The sequence below is a fragment of the Oncorhynchus keta genome, unplaced genomic scaffold (genome assembly GCF_023373465.1).
Source record: "Oncorhynchus keta strain PuntledgeMale-10-30-2019 unplaced genomic scaffold, Oket_V2 Un_contig_473_pilon_pilon, whole genome shotgun sequence".
In the NCBI taxonomy this organism is placed as follows: Eukaryota; Metazoa; Chordata; class Actinopteri; order Salmoniformes; family Salmonidae; genus Oncorhynchus; species Oncorhynchus keta.
Genome location: NW_026287935.1, coordinates 345,650 through 369,957, shown reverse-complemented (window position 1 = coordinate 369,957; position 24,308 = coordinate 345,650). Strand labels below are relative to the sequence as shown.

The 24,308-nt window shown below is 44.0% G+C and overlaps 1 protein-coding gene across 3 annotated transcripts in view; it reads left to right on the top strand.

Moving 5' to 3' along the window:
• LOC118377153 (lysine-specific demethylase phf2) overlaps positions 1 to 24,308 on the top strand; it is a 189,690-nt gene that overhangs the window by 95,151 nt on the left and 70,231 nt on the right. For all 3 annotated transcript variants that reach the window (XM_052509583.1, XM_052509582.1, XM_052509584.1), the window contains exons 4-7: positions 6,466 to 6,626; positions 12,212 to 12,353; positions 12,602 to 12,788; positions 20,488 to 20,650. In XM_052509583.1, the coding sequence (XP_052365543.1) occupies positions 6,466 to 6,626; positions 12,212 to 12,353; positions 12,602 to 12,788; positions 20,488 to 20,650 (653 nt within the window). The remainder of the gene's footprint in view (positions 1 to 6,465; positions 6,627 to 12,211; positions 12,354 to 12,601; positions 12,789 to 20,487; positions 20,651 to 24,308) is intronic.

Here is a 24,308-nt window from a genome sequence, read left to right as displayed (position 1 = left end):
TATCAGACAGTACTAATACATCTCAGATAGGATTATCAGACAGTACTAATACATCTCAGATAGGATTATCAGACAGTACTAATACATCCCATACAGGATTATCAGACAGATCTAATACATCTCAGACAGGATTATCAGACAGTACGAATACATCCCAGACAGGATTATCAGACAGTACTAATACATCCCATACAGGATTATCAGACAGTACTAATACATCTCATAGGATTATCAGACAGTACTAATACATCCCAGACAGGATTATCAGACATTACTAATACATCCCATACAGGATTATCAGACAGTACTAATACATCTCATAGGATTATCAGACAGTACTAATACATCTCAGATAGGATTATCAGACAGTACTCATACATCTCAGATAGGATTATCAGACAGTACTCATACATCTCAGATAGGATTATCAGACAGTACTAATACATCTCAGATAGGATTATCAGACAGTACTAATACATCTCAGGCATGATTATCAGACAGTACTAATACATCTTGGAAGGGATTATCAGACAGTACTAATACAGCTCAGACAGGCAGACATATCAGATTCAACAGCCTCTGATTGGATTGGAATTGTCATAGTGACATAGTGATATTAAACGTCTTGCAGTGTACCAGAGTGGACACTAGATGGAGCTCTCAGACCACTATTAGAAAGCCTCCCTCTGGATCCATAGGGTTCATCGCAAATGACACCCTATTCACTATAGTGCACTACTTTTGACCAGAGCCTTGATCAAAAATAGTGTACCGTATAGGAAATAGGGTGCCATTTGTGACGTTCACACTGTCTGCCCGGTCCTGGCCTGTTCCGTGATGTCTGGAACCCTTCTGTCAGGAGAAATCTACGGCTGTGTTCCAGGCTAACTACATTGTAGACACCTGCCAGATCTCATAGCACATATGGATATATGGAGGTGTTTAACATATCAGCTAACCACATCATATGGGTTACCAGGCTTCATCTGGGTCTGGAAAGCTGGTCCTACATGTTACATATCCAGCCATCACCATGTCTTGAGACATCTTTAAAATGTGAAGACATTTTAGACATAAAAATACGTTTTAAGATTGATTTCTGGTTGATTGATTTGACCATGTTTGTGTTGTGGTGATTTGGTGATCACTTAATGTACTAAATATAAGTTTTGACAAACTTCACAAAACAACAGTTTAAAACAATTCAATATCTATTTTCAGAAAAATCATCAACACTTGTGTCTCTCTGTGCTAGGGGAAGGCCATAAGAACACAACTAGCTAATTTTAGTATGCAATTATTTCTCAATAGATGTGATAAATAAATGTGTAGATTAAAATATATGGGCAGTTACAACATGTATAGATTGTAGAATAGATGAGCAATAACTAAATATCCAGATACAGGAGATGGGCTGATTGGAAGCTAAATGTTCAGACTGACGATAGAAATGGGCTGATCAGGGGTACTAAATAGTGGGGTAGGTCGTACCGAGAGAAGGGCTGATCAGGGGTACTAAATAGTGGGGTAGGTCGTACGGAGAGAAGGGCTGATCAGGGGTACTAAATAGTGGGGTAGGCCATACCGAGAGAAGGGCTGATCAGGAGTACTAAATAGTGGGGTAGGCCGTTGATCAGAGGTACTAAATAGTGGGGTAGGCCATACCGAGAGAAGGGCTGATCAAGGGTACTAAATAGTGGGGTAGGCCGTACCGAGAGAAGGGCTGATCAGGGGTGCTAAATAGTGGGGTAGGTCGTACCAAGAGAAGGGCTGATCAGGGGTACTAAATAGTGGGGTAGGTCGTACCGAGAGAAGGGCTGATCAGGGGTACTAAATAGTGGGGTAGGCCGTATGGAGAGAAGGGCTGATCAAGGGTACTAAATAGTGGGGTAGGTCGTACCGAGAGAAGGGCTGATCAGGGGTACTAAATAGTGGGGTAGGTCGTACGGAGAGAAGGGCTGATCAGGGGTACTAAATAGTGGGGTAGGCCGTACCGAGAGAAGGGCTGATCAGGGGTGCTAAATAGTGGGGTAGGCCATACCGAGAGAAGGGCTGATCAGGGGTGCTAAATAGTGGGGTAGGTCGTACCAAGAGAAGGGCTGATCAGGGGTACTAAATAGTGGGGTAGGTCGTACCAAGAGAAGGGCTGATCAGGGGTGCTAAATAGTGGGGTAGGTCGTACCAAGAGAAGGGCTGATCAGGGGTACTAAATAGTGGGGTTGGTCGTACCAAGAGAAGGGCTGATCAGGGGTACTAAATAGTGGGGTAGGTCGTACCGAGAGAAGGGCTGATCAGGGGTACTAAATAGTGGGGTAGGCCGTATGGAGAGAAGGGCTGATCAAGGGTACTAAATAGTGGGGTAGGTCGTACCGAGAGAAGGGCTGATCAAGGGTACTAAATAGTGGGGTAGGCCGTACGGAGAGAAGGGCTGATCAGGGGTACTAAATAGTGGGATAGGCCGTACGGAGAGAAGGGCTGATCAGGGGTACTAAATAGTGGGGTAGGTTGTACGTAGAGAAGGGCTGATCAAGGGTACTAAATAGTGGGGTAGGCCGTACGGAGAGAAGGGCTGATCAAGGGTACTAAATAGTGGGGTAGGTCGTACCGAGAGAAGGGCTGCTCAGGGGTAGTAAATAGTGGGGTAGGCCATACCAAGAGAAGGGCTGATCAGGGATGCTAAATAGTGGGGTAGGCCATACCGAGAGAAGGGCTGATCAAGGGTACTAAATAGTGGGGTAGGCCATACCGAGAGAAGGGCTGATCAGGGGTACTAAATAGTGGGGTAGGCCGTACCGAGAGAAGGGCTGATCAAGGGTGCTAAATAGTGGGGTAGGTCGTACCGAGAGAAGGGCTGCTCAGGGGTACTAAATAGTGGGGTAGGCCGTACCGAGAGAAGGGCTGATCAGGGGTACTAAATAGTGGGGTAGGTCGTACCGAGAGAAGGGCTGATCAGGGGTGCTAAATAGTGGGGTAGGTCGTACCAAGAGAAGGGCTGATCAGGGGTGCTAAATAGTGGGGTAGGTCGTACCAAGAGAAGGGCTGATCAGGGGTGCTAAATAATGGGGTAGGTCGTACCGAGAGAATGGCTGATCAAGGGTACTAAATAGTGGGGTAGGCCATACCGAGAGAAGGGCTGATCATGGGTACTAAATAATGGGAGAGGCTGCTGATCAGGGGTACTAAATAGTGGGGTAGGCCGTACCGAGAGAAGGGCTGATCAGGGGTGCTAAATAGTGGGGTAGGCCATACCGAGAGAAGGGCTGATCAGGGGTACTAAATAGTGGGGTAGGTCGTACCGAGAGAAGGGCTGATCAGGGGTGCTAAATAGTAGGGTAGGTCGTACCGAGAGAAGGGCTGATCAGGGGTGCTAAATAGTGGGGTAGGTCGTACCAAGAGAAGGGCTGATCAGGGGTACTAAATAGTGGGGTAGGTCGTACCAAGAGAAGGGCTGATCAGGGGTGCTAAATAGTGGGGTAGGTCGTACCAAGAGAAGGGCTGATCAGGGGTACTAAATAGTGGGGTAGGCCATACCGAGAGAAGGGCTGATCAGGGGTGCTAAATAGTGGGGTAGGTCGTACCGAGAGAAGGGCTGATCAAGGGTACTAAATAGTGGGGTAGGCCATACCGAGAGAAGGGCTGATCATGGGTACTAAATAATGGGAGAGGCTGCTGATCAGGGGTACTAAATAGTGGGGTAGGCCGTACCGAGAGAAGGGCTGATCAGGGGTGCTAAATAGTGGGGTAGGCCGTACCGAGAGAAGGGCTGATCAGGGGTGCTAAATAGTGGGGTAGGCCATACCGAGAGAAGGGCTGATCAGGGGTACTAAATAGTGGGGTAGGTCGTACCGAGAGAAGGGCTGATCAGGGGTGCTAAATAGTAGGGTAGGTCGTACCGAGAGAAGGGCTGATCAGGGGTGCTAAATAGTGGGGTAGGTCGTACCAAGAGAAGGGCTGATCAGGGGTACTAAATAGTGGGGTAGGTCGTACCAAGAGAAGGGCTGATCAGGGGTACTAAATAGTGGGGTAGGCCGTACGGAGAGAAGGGCTGATCAAGGGTACTAAATAGTGGGGTAGGTCGTACCGAGAGAAGGGCTGATCAGGGGTACTAAATAGTGGGGTATAACACTCATATCTTTACTGATAGATAGCCAGGGGCATGCTCCAACACTCAGACATCTTTACTGATAGATAGCCAGGGGCATGCTCCAACACTCAGATATCTTTACTGATAGATAGCCAGGGGCATGCTCCAACACTCAGATCTTTACTGATAGATAGCCAGGGGCACGCTCCAACACTCAGACATCTTTACTGATAGATAGCCAGGGGCATGCTCCAACACTCAGGTCTTTACTGATAGATATCCAGGGGCACGCTCCAACACTCAGACATCTTTACTGATAGATAGCCAGGGGCATGCTCCAACACTCAGACACCATTTACTGATAGATAGCCAGGGGCATGCTCCAACGCTCAGACATCTTTACTGATAGATAGCCAGGGGCATGCTCCAACACTCAGACATCTTTACTGATAGATAGCCAGGGGCATGCTCCAACACTCAGACATCTTTACTGATAGATAGCCAGGGGCATGCTCCAACACTCAGATCTTTACTGATAGATAGCCAGGGGCATGCTCCAACACTCAGATCTTTACTGATAGATAGCCAGGGGCACGCTCCAACACTCAGACACCATTTACTGATGGATAGCCAGGGGCATGCTCCAACACTCAGATCTTTACTGATAGATAGCCAGGGGCATGCTCCAACACTCAGACATCTTTACTGATAGATAGCCAGGGGCATGCTCCAACACTCAGATCTTTACTGATAGATAGCCAGGGGCATGCTCCAACACTCAGACATCTTTACTGATAGATAGCCAGGGGCATGCTCCAACACTCAGATATCTTTACTGATAGATAGCCAGGGGCATGCTCCAACACTCAGATATCTTTACTGATAGATAGCCTGGGGCACGCTCCAAAACTTAGACATCTTTTTTTTTTTTTAATTTAAATGTACATTTTTTATCCCCTTTTCCCCCCAATTTTGTGGTATCCAATTGTTAGTAGCTACTATCTAAACCCCAGGAAGAGTAGCTGCTGCCTTGGCAGGAACTAACGGGGATCCATAATAAACCCCAGGAAGAGTAGCTGCTGCCTTGGCAGGAACTAACGGGGATCCATAATAAACCCCAGGAAGAGTAGCCGCTGATTTGACAGGAACTAATGGGGATCCATAATAAACCCCAGGAAGAGTAGCTGCTGCCTTGGCAGGAACTAACGGGGATCCATAATAAACCCCAGGAAGAGTAGCTGCTGCCTTGGCAGGAACTAACGGGGATCCATAATAAACCCCAGGAAGAGTAGCTGCTGATTTGACAGGAACTAATGGGGATCCATAATAAACCCCAGGAAGAGTAGTTGCTGCCTTGGCAGGAACTAATGGGGATTCATAATAAACCCCAGGAAGAGTAGCTGCTGCCTTGGCAGGAACTAATGGGGATCCTTAATAAACACCAGGAAGAGTAGCTGCTGATTTGACAGGAACTAATGGGGATCCATTATAAATACAAATACAAATAAAATGGCTTTCTAGCAATGATCAACCAATTTGTAAGAGCTTGAAGAATAAAAAAATAAATCATGTGCAAATATTGTACAATTCAGGAGTGGAAAGCTCTTAGAGACTTACCCAGAAACACTCACAGCTCTTAGAGACTGACCCAGAAAGACCCACAGCTCTTAGAGACTGACCCAGAAAGACTTACAGCTCTTAGAGACTGACCCAGAAAGACTTACAGCTCTTAGAGACTGACCCAGAAAGACTCACAGCTCTTAGAGACTGACCCAGAAAGACTTACAGCTCTTAGAGACTTACCCAGAAAGACACCTGTAATCCCTGCCAAAGGTAATTCTAACAAGTATTGACTCAGGGGTGTGAAAACTATTTCTGTATTTAATTTTCAATACATTTTCCAAAACTTTTAAAGATGTTTTCACTTTGTCATCATGGGGTATTGTGTTTAGAGTGGGTGAGAAAAAAACAATTTAATCCATTTTGAATTCCGTCTGTAACACAATGTGTATTAAGTCAAGGGGTATGAATACTTTCTGAAGGCTCTGTAATGTAATCTATGTCTTACAGCTCTGAGGACAAGGGGTATGAATACTTTCTGAAGGCTCTGTAATGTAATCTATGTCTTACAGCTCTGAGGACAAGGGGTATGAATACTTTCTGAAGGCTCTGTAATGTAATCTATGTCTTACAGCTCAGAGGTACAAGGGGTATGAATACTTTCTGAAGGCTCTGTAATGTAATCTATGTCTTACAGCTCAGAGGACAAGGGGTATGAATACTTTCTGAAGGCTCTGTAATGTAATCTATGTCTTACAGCTCAGAGGACAAGGGGTATGAATACTTTCTGAAGGCTCTGTAATGTAATCTATGCCTTACAGCTCAGAGGACATTGTGGTGAAGCTGACCGGCAGTCAGCTGACGATGGACTACCTGGAAGAGGTTGGTTTTAACGAGCCGATCCTGGTTCTGAAGAAGGACGGTCTGGGGATGTCCATGCCCGCTCCTACCTTCTACATCAATGATGTGGAGAACCATGTTGGTACGTATAGTCCTGTCTCTGTCTACTGCTCTAACAGCTTTAGTAATACCGGAGATGTCCTCTCCTACCTTCTACATGGATGTGGAGAACCATGTTGGTACGTATAGTCCTGTCTCTGTCTACTGCTCTAACAGCTTTAGTAATACTTGGGGATGTCCACGTTCTACATTTCCGTCGGTAAAGACTATGTCTCTAAATAACTCATTGTTTTCCTACTTTACTGATCTCCATCAGATGCTCCCTCCCTCAGATGCTCCCTCCCTCTCTCTCTTTTTAGAAAATGTTTTTGCTGGTGCCAGCGCAAAGCTTTTCATATCACTCAATCCAGTGCGAGGTGCTACGTTGTCTAAATAACTCAAGTGGCTAGTTTGCCTGTCTGTAAAGAGAAGGGCCGGCTGTACGTTGATCATGCTGCTCTGATTGGATAGAGCGATACTGTATATTTCTCCATCCATTCGCTTCATAATTTCACACAATCACTTCTCTTGGCCTGATTCAGTCTGATTATTTATATTACTTCTGCCTCCTGTTAGCCTGATCATTTAGATTACTTCTGCCTCCTGTTAGCCTGATCATTTAGATTACTTCTGCCTCCTGTTAGCCTGATCATTTAGATTACTTCTGCCTCCTATTAAGCCTGATCATTTAGATTACTTCTGCCTCCTGTTAGCCTGATCATTTAGATTACTTCTGCCTCCTGTTAGCCTGATCATTTAGATTACTTCTGCCTCCTGTTAGCCTGATCATTTAGATTACTTCTGCCTCCTATTAGCCTGATCATTTAGATTACTTCTGCCTCCTATTAGCCTGATCATTTAGATTACTTCTGCCTCCTGTTAGCCTGATCATTTAGATTACTTCTGCCTCCTATTAGCCTGATCATTTAGATTACTTCTGCCTCCTGTTAGCCTGATCATTTAGATTACTTCTTCCTCCTATTAACATTTACATATTTACATTTAAGTCATTTAGCAGACGCTCTTATCCAGAGCGACTTACAAATTGGTGCATACACCTTAAGCCTGATCATTTAGATTACTTCTGCCTCCCGTTAGTCTTCTGCCTCCCGTTAGTCTCAGTCGGACGTTCCGACCTGTCTCTCTCGGACGTTCCGACCTGTCTCTCTCGGACGTTCCGACCTGTCTCTCTCGGACGTTCCGACCTGTCTCAGTCGGACGTTCCAACCGGTCTGTCATGTTGAAAAGATGTATCATCATGTGGTAGTTTACTGGTGATGAACACTTCTCCAATCGTTGTTGAGATCTGATATTCCATGCAGCTCTAGAGGAGAGATAGGCCAATGTCATAGTCCTATCATCAACCAATCACATATCTCATGTCCTTTTGGGGTAAATTCCATCTAAACTTGGAGAGGTAGTAATTACTTACAAAAGCGTGCTTCTGATGAAGAGCTACACATAGCAGTATTAGACTGATAGATATCAGCTACACATAGCAGTATTAGACTGATAGATATCAGCTACACATAGCAGTATTAGACTGATAGATATCAGCTACACATAGCAGTATTAGACTGATAGATATCAGCTACACATAGCAGTATTAGACTGATAGATATCAGCTACACATAGCAGTATTAGACTGATAGATATCAGCTACACATAGCAGTATTAGACTGATAGATATCAGCTACACATAGCAGTATTAGACTGATAGATATCAGCTACACATAGCAGTATTAGACTGATAGATATCAGCTACACATAGCAGTATTAGACTGATAGATATCAGCTACACATAGCTGTATTAGACTGATAGATATCAGCTACACATAGCAGTGTTAGACTGATAGATATCAGCTACACATAGCAGTATTAGACTGATAGATATCAGCTACACATAGCAGTATTAGACTGATAGATATCAGCTACACATAGCAGTATTAGACTGATAGATATCAGCTACACATAGCAGTATTAGACTGATAGATATCAGCTACACATAGCAGTATTAGACTGATAGATATCAGCTACACATAGCCGTATTAGACTGAAAGATATCAGCTACACATAGCAGTATTAGACTGATAGATATCAGCTACACATAGCCGTATTAGACTGAAAGATATCAGCTACACATAGCAGTATTAGACTGATAGATATCAGCTACACATAGCAGTATTAGTGTGTTAGGCTCTCCATCCTTATTAGTTGCTCAGTCACTATATTTGTTGCTCCGACACTCAGTCCTGTTTTATGTCCCTTCATTTTTTTTTACATTCCCTGAGATCAACCAGAAATGTTTCCTTGGCCAAATTTTCCCAGATTTTCATAAAACAGCCGCACATGTAGTCTCTTGTTTTTGCACTCGGTGAAAGATTATTCTACCTGCACCTCAATTATGTGATGCCATAGCCCCCACTTCTCACAATGTTCTGAAAAATCATCCTATTATTGTATTTTAAAAATCATCCTATTAGTGTATTTTAATTGTGGTCACCCTATCAACTGTCAATTTACAGATATGATTACAAATACTCGTATCGCCAGGTTGGCCACCCTTGGAGGTTACTACTTTGCTGACAGGAACCAGTAGTACTATGATTTGTCCACCAGAGAGGGGTGCTGTCAGCAGTTTTGATCTCTGCTCACACACAAGTGCTTGTGACTGACACATCTGCTACTACTACTGCTTTCTACTGATCAGCCTAGTTAGCAACACATCTGCTACTTCTCCTTTATACTGAGCAGCCTAGTTAGCAACACATCTGCTACTTCTACTGCTTTATACTGAGCAGCCTAGTTAGCAACACATCTACTACTTCTCCTTTATACTGAGCAGCCTAGTTAGCAACACATCTGCTACTTCTACTGCTTTATACTGAGCAGCCTAGTTAGCAACACATCTGCTACTTCTCCTTTATACTGAGCAGCCTAGTTAGCAACACATCTACTACTTCTACTGCTTTATACTGAGCAGCCTAGTTAGCAACACATCTGCTACTTCTACTGCTTTCTACTGAGCAGCCTAGTTAGCAACACATCTACTACTTCTACTGCTTTATACTGAGCAGCCTAGTTAGCAACACATCTACTACTTCTACTGCTTTATACTGAGCAGCCTAGTTAGCAACACATCTACTACTTCTACTGCTTTCTACTGAGCAGCCTAGTTAGCAACACATCTACTACTTCTACTGCTTTATACTGAGCAGCCTAGTTAGCAACACATCTACTACTTCTCCTTTATACTGAGCAGCCTAGTTAGCAACACATCTACTACTTCTCCTTTATACTGAGCAGCCTAGTTAGCAACACATCTGCTACTTCTACTGCTTTATACTGAGCAGCCTAGTTAGCAACACATCTACTACTTCTACTGCTTTATACTGAGCAGCCTAGTTAGCAACACATCTACTACTTCTACTGCTTTATACTGAGCAGCCTAGTTAGCAACACATCTACTACTTCTCCTTTATACTGAGCAGCCTAGTTAGCAACACATCTACTACTTCTCCTTTATACTGAGCAGCCTAGTTAGCAACACATCTACTACTTCTACTGCTTTATACTGAGCAGCCTAGTTAGCAACACATCTACTACTTCTACTGCTTTATACTGAGCAGCCTAGTTAGCAACACATCTACTACTTCTCCTTTATACTGAGCAGCCTAGTTAGCAACACATCTACTACTTCTCCTTTATACTGAGCAGCCTAGTTAGCAACACATCTGCTACTTCTACTGCTTTATACTGAGCAGCCTAGTTAGCAACACATCTGCTACTTCTCCTTTATACTGAGCAGCCTAGTTAGCAACACATCTACTACTTCTACTGCTTTATACTGAGCAGCCTAGTTAGCAACACATCTGCTACTTCTCCTTTATACTGAGCAGCCTAGTTAGCAACACATCTACTACTTCTACTGCTTTATACTGAGCAGCCTAGTTAGCAACACATCTACTACTTCTCCTTTATACTGAGTACCCTAGTTAGCAACACATCTGCTACTTCTACTGCTTTATACTGAGCAGCCTAGTTAGCAACACATCTGCTACTTCTACTGCTTTATACTGAGCAGCCTAGTTAGCAACACATCTACTACTTCTACTGCTTTCTACTGAGCAGCCTAGTTAGCAACACATCTACTACTTCTACTGCTTTATACTGAGCAGCCTAGTTAGCAACACATCTACTACTTCTACTTTATACTGAGCAGCCTAGTTAGCAACACATCTACTACTTCTACTTTATACTGAGCAGCCTAGTTAGCAACACATCTGCTACTTCTACTGCTTTATACTGAGCAGCCTAGTTAGCAACACATCTACTACTTCTCCTTTATACTGAGCAGCCTAGTTAGCAACACATCTACTACTTCTACTGCTTTATACTGAGCAGCCTAGTTAGCAACACATCTACTACTTCTCCTTTATACTGAGCAGCCTAGTTAGCAACACATCTGCTACTTCTACTGCTTTCTACTGAGCAGCCTAGTTAGCAACACATCTACTACTTCTACTGCTTTATACTGAGCAGCCTAGTTAGCAACACATCTACTACTTCTCCTTTATACTGAGCAGCCTAGTTAGCAACACATCTGCTACTTCTCCTTTATACTGAGCAGCCTAGTTAGCAACACATCTACTACTTCTACTGCTTTCTACTGAGAAGCCTAGTTAGCAACACATCTGCTACTTCTCCTTTATACTGAGCAGCCTAGTTAGCAACACATCTGCTACTTCTACTGCTTTCTACTGAGCAGCCTAGTTAGCAACACATCTGCTACTTCTACTGCTTTATACTGAGCAGCCTAGTTAGCAACACATCTGCTACTTCTACTTTATACTGAGCAGCCTAGTTAGCAACACATCTGCTACTACTACTGCTTTATACTGAGCAGCCTAGTTAGCAACACATCTGCTACTTCTACTGCTTTATACTGAGCAGCCTAGTTAGCAACACATCTGCTACTACTACTGCTTTATACTGAGCAGCCTAGTTAGCAACACATCTGCTACTTCTCCTTTATACTGAGCAGCCTAGTTAGCAACACATCTGCTACTTCTACTGCTTTATACTGAGCAGCCTAGTTAGCAACACATCTGCTACTACTACTGCTTTATACTGAGCAGCCTAGTTAGCAACACATCTGCTACTTCTCCTTTATACTGAGCAGCCTAGTTAGCAACACATCTGCTACTTCTACTGCTTTATACTGAGCAGCCTAGTTAGCAACACATCTACTACTTCTACTGCTTTATACTGAGCAGACTAGTTAGCAACACATCTACTACTTCTACTGCTTTATACTGAGCAGCCTAGTTAGCAACACATCTGCTACTTCTACTGCTTTATACTGAGCAGCCTAGTTAGCAACACATCTGCTACTTCTCCTTTATACTGAGCAGCCTAGTTAGCAACACATCTGCTAGTTCTACTGCTTTATACTGAGCAGCCTAGTTAGCAACACATCTGCTACTTCTACTGCTTTATACTGAGCAGCCTAGTTAGCAACACAACTCACCAACTCACTGCCATTTAAAGACCTGCTCACTATTGATTTTCTTGTGTCTTTAATGTTTTATTAAGTTGCATTTAACTGTTTGTATTAATCACTCCCAGGTCCAGAGGTGGGTGTGGATGTGATAGATGTGACCAAGCAGACTGACAGTAAGATGAAACTCAAAGACTTTGTAGATTACTACTACAGCACCAACAGGAAGAAAGTGTTAAACATTATCAACCTGGAGTTCTCTGACAAAAGGTAGGCACACACCTAAGAGGTACACAGACACGTGTTCTCACGATACACATTGTGTAGCACAACACTTCTCCTGACTTTCTCTGATACAGATCATACTAAACAGTATTTTAATGTCATTATTATTAAACACCATTAAGATGATAATGCTATTATAATATTAATATTAACCCCTATGTATTTTATGGTATGTTTTTTTTATGGTATTGTCGTGGCATGATTTGAATAGTGTTTATTTCTCTGTCTCTCAGAATGGACAGTATAGTGGAGAGCCCTCAGATTGTGCGGAGGTTGTCGTGGGTAGAGAACTACTGGCCAGACGATGCTCTCCTGGGGAAACCTAAAGTCACTAAGTACTGTCTGATCGGTGTTAAAGACAGCTACACTGACTTCCACATCGAGTGTGGAGGGGCCTCCGTATGGTACCACGTACTCAAGGTATGACACGAGTAATCACCTTATTGATGAATTCACTTTATTAAGGTACTGTAATGTAATAATCACCTTATTGATGAATTCACTTTATTAAGGTACTGTAATGTAATAATCACCTTATTGATGAATTCACTTTATTAAGGTACTGTAATAATCACCTTATTGATGAATTCACTTTATTAAGGTACTGTAATGTAATAATCACCTTATTGATGAATTCACTTTATTAAGGTACTGTAATGTAATAATCACCTTATTGATGAATTCACTTTATTAAGGTACTGTAATGTAATAATCACCTTATTGATGAATTCACTTTATTAAGGTACTGTAATGTAATAATCACCTTATTGATGAATTCACTTTATTAAGGTACTGTAATGTAATAATCACCTTATTGATTAATTAACTTTATTAAGGTACTGTAATGTCTGGTACAACATACTCAAGGTTTTAATGTGATTTATTAGGATCCCCCCCATTAGCCGACGCCAATGGTGACAGCTCGTTTTAGTTTTAGCTGGGGGTCTGACACGTAATTAAAAATACATTACAGTCTAAATACTTTACAATTGACATAAATTAACATGTAGTGTGTGTGTGTGTGTGTGTGTGTGTGTGTGTGTGTGTGCATTTCTCAGTTATACATGCATGTCAGTACATACACACAACATACATGCCAGTACATACACACAACATACATGCAAGTACATACACACAACATACATGTCAGTACATACACACAACATACATGCCAGTACATACACACAACATACATGTCAGTACATACACACAACATACATGCCAGTACATACACACAACATACATGCCAGTACATACACACAACATACATGTCAGTACATACACACAACATACATGTCAGTACATACACACAACACAACATACATGTCAGTACATACACACAACATACATGTGTGTCAACATGTGTGTCAGCACTGTGTGTAAGTTGACTATGCAAATAATTTGGAATTTCCAACACATTAAATGTTCTTATAAAGACAAGAAGTGTCACAGTCAGTCTTTCTTCAACTCTTAGCCAATGAGAGACTGGTATGCATAATGGTATGCATAATATTTATATTAGTCCTCTGATTACAATGAAGAGCAAGACGTGTCGCTCTGTTCTGGGCCAGCTGCAGTCTTTCTTAGCAGAACTTGACCATATGACTGGACAATAATCAAGATAAGATAAAACTAGAGCCTGCAGGACTTGCTTTGTGGAGTGTGGTGTCAAAAAAGCAGAGCATCTCTATATTATGGAGAGACCTCTCCCCATCTCTTTATTATGGAGAGACCTCTCCCCATCTCTATATTATGGAGAGACCTCTCCCCATCTCTATATTATGGAGAGACCTCTCCCCATCTCTCTATTATGGAGAGATCTCTCCCCATCTCTATATTATGGAGAGACCTCTCCCCATCTCTTTATTATGGAGAGACCTCTCCCCCTCTCTATATTATGGAGAGACCTCTCCCAATCTCTATATTATGGAGAGACCTCTCCCCATCTCTATATTATGGAGAGACCTCTCCCAATCTCTATATTATGGAGAGACCTCTCCCCATCTCTTTATTATGGAGAGACCTCTCCCCATCTCTATATTATGGAGAGACCTCTCCCCATCTTTATATTATGGAGAGACCTCTCCCCATCTCTATATTATGGAGAGACCTCTCCCAATCTCTATATTATGGAGAGACCTCTCCCCATCTCTATATTATGGAGAGACCTCTCCCCATCTTTATATTATGGAGAGACCTCTCCCCATCTCTATATTATGGAGAGACCACTCCCCATCTCTATATTATGGAGAGACCTCTCCCCATCTCTATATTATGGAGAGACCTCTCCCCATCTCTTTATTATGGAGAGACCTCTCCCCATCTCTATATTATGGAGAGACCTCTCCCAATCTCTATATTATGGAGAGACCTCTCCCCATCTCTATATTATGGAGAGACCTCTCCCCATCTCTTTATTATGGAGAGACCTCTCCCCATCTCTTTATTATGGAGAGACCTCTCCCCATCTCTATATTATGGAGAGACCTCTCCCCATCTCTATATTATGGAGAGACCTCTCCCCATCTCTATATTATGGAGAGACCTCTCCCCATCTATTTATTATGGAGAGACCTCTCCCCATCTCTATATTATGGAGAGACCTCTCCCCATCTCTATATTATGGAGAGACCTCTCCCCATCTCTTTATTATGGAGAGACCTCTCCCCATCTCTTTATTATGGAGAGATCTCTCCCCATCTCTATATTATGGAGAGACCTCTCCCCATCTCTTTATTATGGAGAGACCTCTCCCCATCTCTATATTATGGAGAGACCTCTCTCCATCTCTATATTATGGAGAGACCTCTCTCCATCTCTATATTATGGAGAGACCTCTCCCCATCTCTATATTATGGAGAGACCTCTCCCCATCTCTTTATTATGGAGAGACCTCTCCCCATCTCTTTATTATGGAGAGACCTCTCCCCATCTCTATATTATGGAGAGACCTCTCTCCATCTCTATATTATGGAGAGACCTCTCCCCATCTCTATATTATGGAGAGACCTCTCCCCATCTCTATATTATGGAGAGACCTCTCCCCATCTCTATATTATGGAGAGACCTCTCTCCATCTCTATATTATGGAGAGACCTCTCTCCATCTCTTTATTATGGAGAGACCTCTCCCCATCTCTTTATTATGGAGAGACCTCTCCCCATCTCTATATTATGGAGAGACCTCTCCCCATCTCTTTATTATGGAGAGACCTCTCCCCATCTCTTTATTATGGAGAGACCTCTCCCCATCTCTATATTATGGCGAGACCTCTCCCCATCTCTTTATTATGGAGAGACCTCTCCCCATCTCTTTATTATGGAGAGACCTCTCCCCATCTCTATATTATGGAGAGACCTCTCTCCATCTCTATATTATGGAGAGACCTCTCTCCATCTCTATATTATGGAGAGACCTCTCCCCATCTCTATATTATGGAGAGACCTCTCCCCATCTCTTTATTATGGAGAGACCTCTCCCCATCTCTTTATTATGGAGAGACCTCTCCCCATCTCTATATTATGGAGAGACCTCTCTCCATCTCTATATTATGGAGAGACCTCTCCCCATCTCTATATTATGGAGAGACCTCTCCCCATCTCTATATTATGGAGAGACCTCTCCCCATCTCTATATTATGGAGAGACCTCTCTCCATCTCTATATTATGGAGAGACCTCTCTCCATCTCTATATTATGGAGAGACCTCTCCATCTCTATATTACGGAGAGACCTCTCCCCATCTCTATATTATGGAGAGACCTCTCCCCATCTCTATATTATGGAGAGACCTCTCCCCATCTCTTTATTATGGAGAGACCTCTCCCCATCTCTATATTATGGAGAGACCTCTCTCCATCTCTATATTATGGAGAGACCTCTCTCCATCTCTATATTATGGAGAGACCTCTCCCATCTCTTTATTATGGAGAGACCTCTCCCCATCTCTATATTATGGAGAGACCTCTCCCCATCTGTATATTATGGAGAGACCTCTCCCCATCTCTTTATTATGGAGAGACCTCTCCCCATCTTTATATTATGGAGAGACCTCTCCCCATCTCTATATTATGGAGAGATCTCTCCCCATCTCTATATTATGGAGAGACCTCTCCCCATCTCTATATTATGGAGAGACCTCTCCCCATCTGTATATTATGGAGAGACCTCTCCCCATCTCTATATTATGGAGAGACCTCTCCCCATCTCTATATTATGGAGAGACCTCTCCCCATCTGTATATTATGGAGAGACCTCTCCCCATCTCTTTATTATGGAGAGACCTCTCCCCATCTCTATATTATGGAGAGACCTCTCCCCATCTCTATATTATGGAGAGACCTCTCCCCATCTCTTTATTATGGAGAGACCTCTCCCCATCTCTTTATTATGGAGAGACCTCTCCCCATCTCTTTATTATGGAGAGACCTCTCCCCATCTCTATATTATGGAGAGACCTCTCCCCATCTCTTTATTATGGAGAGACCTCTCCCCATCTCTTTATTATGGAGAGACCTCTCCCATCTCTTTATTATGGAGAGACCACTCCCCATCTCTTTATTATGGAGAGACCTCTCCCCATCTCTATATTATGGAGAGACCTCTCCCCATCTCTATATTATGGAGAGACCTCTCCCCATCTTTATATTATGGAGAGACCTCTCCCCATCTCTTTATTATGGAGAGACCTCTCCCCATCTCTATATTATGGAGAGACCTCTCCCCATCTCTATATTATGGAGAGACCTCTCCCCATCTCTATATTATGGAGAGACCTCTCCCCATCTCTTTATTATGGAGAGACCTCTCCCCATCTCTTTATTATGGAGAGACCTCTCCCCATCTCTATATTATGGAGAGACCTCTCCCCATCTCTATATTATGTAGAGACCTCTCCCCATCTCTATATTATGGAGAGACCTCTCCCCATCTGTATATTATGGAGAGACCTCTCCCATCTCTTTATTATGGAGAGACCTCTCCCCATCTCTATATTATGGAGAGACCTCTCCCATCTCTTTATTATGGAGAGACTTCTCCCCATCTCTATATTATGGAGAGACCTCTCCCCATCTCTATATTATGGAGAGACCTCTCCCCATCTGTATATTATGGAGAGATCTCTACCCATCTCTTTATTATGGAGAGACCTCTCCCCATCTTTATATTATGGAGAGACCTCTCCCCATCTCTATATTATGGAGAGACCTCTCCCATCTCTTTATTATGGAGAGACCTCTCCCCATCTCTATATTATGGAGAGACCTCTCCCCATCTGTATATTATGGAGAGATCTCTACCCATCTCTTTATTATGGAGAGACCTCTCCCCATCTTTATATTATGGAGAGACCTCTCCCCATCTCTATATTATGGAGAGACCTCTCCCATCTCTTTATTATGGAGAGACCTCTCCCCATCTCTATATTATGGAGAGACCTCTCTCCATCTCTATATTATGGAGAGACCTCTCCCCATCTCTATATTATGGAGAGACCTCTCCCCATCTCTATATTATGGAGAGACCTCTCCCCATCTCTATATTATGGAGAGACCTCTCCCCATCTCTTTATTATGGAGAGACCTCTCTCCATCTCTATATTATGGAGAGACCTCTCCCCATCTCTATATTATGGAGAGACCTCTCCCCATCTCTATATTATGGAGAGACCTCTCCCCATCTGTATATTATGGAGAGATCTCTAATCATCTCTATATTATGGAGAGACCTCTCCCCATCTCTATATTATGGAGAGACCTCTCCCCATCTCTATATTATGGAGAGACCTCTCCCCATCTCTATATTATGGAGAGACCTCTCCCCATCTCTATATTATGGAGAGACCTCTCCCCATCTCTATATTATGGAGAGACCTCTCCCCATCTTTATATTATGGAGAGACCTCTCCCCATCTCTATATTATGGAGAGACCTCTCCCCATCTCTTTATTATGGAGAGACCTCTCCCCATCTCTTTATTATGGAGAGACCTCTCCCCATCTCTATATTATGGAGAGACCTCTCTCCATCTCTATATTATGGAGAGACCTCTCCCCATCTCTTTATTATGGAGAGACCTCTCCCCATCTCTTTATTATGGAGAGACCTCTCCCCATCTCTATATTATGGAGAGACCTCTCCCCATCTCTTTATTATGGAGAGACCTCTCCCCATCTCTTTATTATGGAGAGACCTCTCCCCATCTCTATATTATGGAGAGACCTCTCCCCATCTCTTTATTATGGAGAGACCTCTCCCCATCTCTTTATTATGGAGAGACCTCTCCCCATCTCTTTATTATGGAGAGACCTCTCCCCATCTCTATATTATGGAGAGACCTCTCCCCATCTCTATATTATGGAGAGACCTCTCCCCATCTCTATATTATGGAGAGACCTCTCCCCATCTCTATATTATGGAGAGACCTCTCCCCATCTCTATATTATGGAGAGACCTCTCTCCATCTCTATATTATGGAGAGACCTCTCCCCATCTCTATATTATGGAGAGACCTCTCCCCATCTCTATATTATGGAGAGACCTCTCCCCATCTCTATATTATGGAGAGACCTCTCCCCATCTCTATATTATGGAGAGACCTCTCCCCATCTCTTTATTATGGAGAGACCTCTCCCCATCTCTATATTATGGAGAGACCTCTCTCCATCTCTATATTATGGAGAGACCTCTCCCCATCTCTTTATTATGGAGAGACCTCTCCCCATCTCTATATTATGGAGAGACCTCTCCCCATCTCTTTATTATGGAGAGACCTCTCCCCATCTCTTTATTATGGAGAGATCTCTCCCCATCTCTATATTATGGAGAGACCTCTCTCCATCTCTATATTATGGAGAGACCTCTCCCCATCTCTATATTATGGAGAGACCTCTCTCCATCTCTATATTATGGAGAGATCTCTCCCGATCTCTATATTATGGAGAGACCTCTCCCCATCTCTTTATTATGGAGAGACCACTCCCCATCTCTTTATTATGGAGAGACCTCTCCCCATCTCTTTATTATGGAGAGACCTCTCCCCATCTCTTTATTATGGAGAGACCTCTCTCCATCTCTATATTATGGAGAGACCTCTCCCCATCTCTATATTATGGAGAGACCTCTCCCCATCTCTATATTATGGAGAGACCTCTCTCCATCTCTATATTATGGAGAGACCTCTCCCCATCTCTATATTATGGAGAGACCTCTCCCCATCTCTATATTATGGAGAGACCTCTCCCCATCTCTTTATTATGGAGAGACCTCTCCCCATCTCTTTATTATGGAGAGACCTCTCCCCATCTCTATATTATGGAGAGACCTCTCCCCATCTCTATATTATGGAGAGACCTCTCCCGATCTCTATATTATGGAGAGACCTCTCCCCATCTCTTTATTATGGAGAGACCTCTCTCCAGCTTTACAACCATTGAATCTATAGTGCAAAAACAAGTTTTTAGACAAACTGAATCATCAAATTTACATAAGTATTCAGACCCTTCTCTCAGTACTTTGTTGAAGCACCTTTGGCAGTGATTACAGCCTCGTGTCTTCTTGGGTATGACGCTACAAGCTTGGCACACCTGTATTTGGGGAGTTTCTCCCATTCTTCTCTGCAGATCCTCTCAAGCTCTGTCAGGTTGGATGGAGAATGTCACTGTTTGATCAGGTTCAAGTCTGGCTGGACCACAACGGACATTCAGAGACTTGTCCCGAAGCCACTCCTGCGTTGTCTTGTGTGCTTAGGGTCATTGTCCTGTCATTGTCCTGTTGGACAATGGGGTCGTTGTCCTCCCTCATTCCGCGTTCAACGGGAAATGTACACCTTTTCCAATGCACTTCTCAAGGAAGAGTTCTCGAGGTGTATTAGAAAACATTGCTGCGTAGCGAGAATGAAATTAGCCGTAGTATGAATAGGAACGAGTCGTGGACATGTATTCACAAAATGTCTCCGAGTTGGGGTGCTGATCTAGGATCAGTGTTGCCTTTTAGATCACAATGAATAAGATTACATGAACAGGGTCCTAGATCAGCACTGCTACTCTGAAATGCTTTGTGAATACAGGCCTGCTGTTGTAAGGAGCTCTTGTTCTGTCTTGATGTTGTTGTTGTTTCCAGGGAGAGAAGATCTTCTTCCTGATCAAGCCCACGTCAGCTAACCTATCGTTGTACGAGCGCTGGAGGTCCTCAGCCAATCACACAGAGATGTTCTTCGCTGACCAGGTGGACAAGTGTTACAAGTGTACTCTGAAGCAGGGACAGACCCTATTCATACCATCAGGTTAGTGCACTCTGAAGTAGGGACCATCAGGTTAGTGCACTCTGAAGCAGGGACCATCAGGTTAGTGCACTCTGAAGTAGGGACCATCAGGTTAGTGCACTCTGAAGTAGGGACAGACCCTATTCATACCATCAGGTTAGTGTACTCTGAAGTAGGGACCATCAGGTTAGTGCACTCTGAAGTAGGGACCATCAGGTTAGTGCACTCTGAAGTAGGGACCATCAGGTTAGTGCACTCTGAAGTAGGGACAGACCCTATTCATACCATCAGGTTAGTGCACTCTGAAGTAGGGACCATCAGATTAGTGCACTCTGAAGTAGGGACCATCAGGTTAGTGCACTCTGAAGTAGGGACCATCAGGTTAGTGCACTCTGAAGTAGGGACAGACCCTATTCATACCATCAGGTTAGTGCACTCTGAAGTAGGGACAGACCCTATTCATACCATCAGGTTAGTGCACTCTGAAGTAGGGACCATCAGGTTAGTGCACTCTGAAGTAGGGACCATCAGGTTAGTGCACTCTGAAGTAGGGACCATCAGGTTAGTGCACTCTGAAGTAGGGACCATCAGGTTAGTGCACTCTGAAGTAGGGACAGACCCTATTCATACCATCAGGTTACTGCACTCTGAAGTAGGGACCATCAGGTTAGTGCACTCTGAAGTAGGGACAGACCCTATTCATACCATCAGGTTAGTGCACTCTGAAGTAGGGACCATCAGGTTAGTGTACTCTGAAGTAGGGACCATCAGGTTAGTGCACTCTGAAGTAGGGACCATCAGGTTAGTGCACTCTGAAGTAGGGACAGACCCTATTCATACCATCAGGTTAGTGCACTCTGAAGTAGGGACAGACCCTATTCATACCATCAGGTTAGTGCACTCTGAAGTAGGGACCATCAGGTTAGTGCACTCTGAAGTAGGGACCATCAGGTTAGTGCACTCTGAAGTAGGGACCATCAGGTTAGTGCACTCTGAAGTAGGGACCATCAGGTTAGTGCACTCTGAAGTAGGGACCATCAGGTTAGTGTACACTGAAGTAGGGACCATCAGGTTAGTGCACTCTGAAGTAGGGACAGACCCTATTCATACCATCAGGTTAGTGCACTCTGAAGTAGGGACAGACCCTATTCATACCATCAGGTTAGTGCACTCTGAAGTAGGGACAGACCCTATTCATACCATCAGGTTAGTGCACTCTGAAGTAGGGACCATCAGGTTAGTGCACTCTGAAGTAGGGACCATCAGGTTAGTGCACTCTGAAGTAGGGACAGACCCTATTCATACCATCAGGTTAGTGTACTCTGAAGTAGGGACCATCAGGTTAGTGCACTCTGAAGTAGGGACCATCAGGTTAGTGCACTCTGAAGTAGGGACAGACCCTATTCATACCATCAGGTTAGTGCACTCTGAAGTAGGGACCATCAGGTTAGTGCACTCTGAAGTAGGGACAGACCCTATTCATACCATCAGGTTAGTGCACTCTGAAGTAGGGACCATCAGGTTAGTGCACTCTGAAGTAGGGACAGACCCTATTCATACCATCAGGTTAGTGCACTCTGAAGTAGGGACCATCAGGTTAGTGCACTCTGAAGTAGGGACAGACCCTATTCATACCATCAGGTTAGTGTACTCTGAAGTAGGGACCATCAGGTTAGTGCACTCTGAAGGAGGGACCATCAGGTTAGTGTACTCTGAAGTCGGGACCATTAGGTTAGTGCACTCTGAAGTAGGGACCATCAGGTTAGTGTACTCTGAAGTAGGGACCATCAGGTTAGTGTACTCTGAAGTCGGGACCATTAGGTTAGTGCACTCTGAAGTCGGGACCATTAGGTTAGTGTACTCTGAAGTCGGGACCATTAGGTTAGTGCACTCTGAAGTAGGGACCATCAGGTTAGTGTACTCTGAAGTAGGGACCATCAGGTTAGTGTACTCTGAAGTCGGGACCATTAGGTTAGTGCACTCTGAAGTCGGGACCATTAGGTTAGTGCACTCTGAAGTAGGGACCATTAGGTTAGTGCACTCTGAAGTAGGGACAGACCCTATTCATACCATCAGGTTAGTGCACTCTGAAGGAGGGACCATCAGGTTAGTGTACTCTGAAGTAGGGACCATCAGGTTAGTGCACTCTGAAGTAGGGACAGACCCTATTCATACCATCAGGTTAGTGTACTCTGAAGTAGGGACAGACCCTATTCATACCATCAGGTTAGTGCACTCTGAAGTAGGGACCATCAGGTTAGTGCACTCTGAAGTAGGGACAGACCCTATTCATACCATCAGGTTAGTGCACTCTGAAGTAGGGACAGACCCTATTCATACCATCAGGTTAGTGCACTCTGAAGTAGGGACCATCAGGTTAGTGCACTCTGAAGTAGGGACCATCAGGTTAGTGCACTCTGAAGTATGGACAGACCCTATTCATACCATCAGGTTAGTGTACTCTGAAGTAGGGACCATCAGGTTAGTGCACTCTGAAGTAGGGACCATCAGGTTAGTGTACTCTGAAGTAGGGACCATCAGGTTAGTGCACTCTGAAGTAGGGACCATCAGGTTAGTGCACTCTGAAGTAGGGACAGACCCTATTCATACCATCAGGTTAGTGTACTCTGAAGTAGGGACCATCAGGTTAGTGCACTCTGAAGTAGGGACCATCAGGTTAGTGCACTCTGAAGTAGGGACAGACCCTATTCATACCATCAGGTTAGTGCACTCTGAAGTAGGGACCATCAGGTTAGTGCACTCTGAAGTAGGGACCATCAGGTTAGTGCACTCTGAAGTAGGGACCATCAGGTTAGTGCACTCTGAAGTAGGGACCATCAGGTTAGTGCACTCTGAAGTAGGGACCATCAGGTTAGTGCACTCTGAAGTAGGGACCATCAGGTTAGTGCACTCTGAAGTAGGGACCATCAGGTTTTCAATTAGGGACCAGTTAGTGCACTCTGAAGTAGGGACCATCAGGTTAGTGCACTCTGGGAAGTAGGGACCATCAGGTTAGTGCACTCTGAAGTAGGGACCATCAGGTTAGTGCACTCTGAAGTAGGGACCATCAGGTTAGTGCACTCTGAAGCAGGGACCATCAGGTTAGTGCACTCTGAAGTAGGGACCATCAGGTTAGTGCACTCTGAAGTAGGGACCATCAGGTTAGTGCACTCTGAAGTAGGGACCATCAGGTTAGTGCACTCTGAAGTAGGGACCATCAGGTTAGTGCACTCTGAAGTAGGGACCATCAGGTTAGTGCACTCTGAAGTAGGGGCCATCAGGTTAGTGCACTCTGAAGTAGGGACCATCAGGTTAGTGTACTCTGAAGTAGGGACCATCAGGTTAGTGCACTCTGAAGTAGGGACCATCAGGTTAGTGTACTCTGAAGTAGGGACCATCAGGTTAGTTCACTCTGAAGTAGGGACCATCAGGTTAGTGCACTCTGAAGTAGGGACCATCAGGTTAGTGCACTCTGAAGTAGGGACCATCAGGTTAGTGCACTCTGAAGTAGGGACCATCAGGTTAGTGCACTCTGAAGTAGGGACCATCAGGTTAGTGCACTCTGAAGTAGGGGCCATCAGGTTAGTGCACTCTGAAGTAGGGACCATCAGGTTAGTGCACTCTGAAGTAGGGACCATCAGGTTAGTGCACTCTGAAGTAGGGACCATCAGGTTAGTGC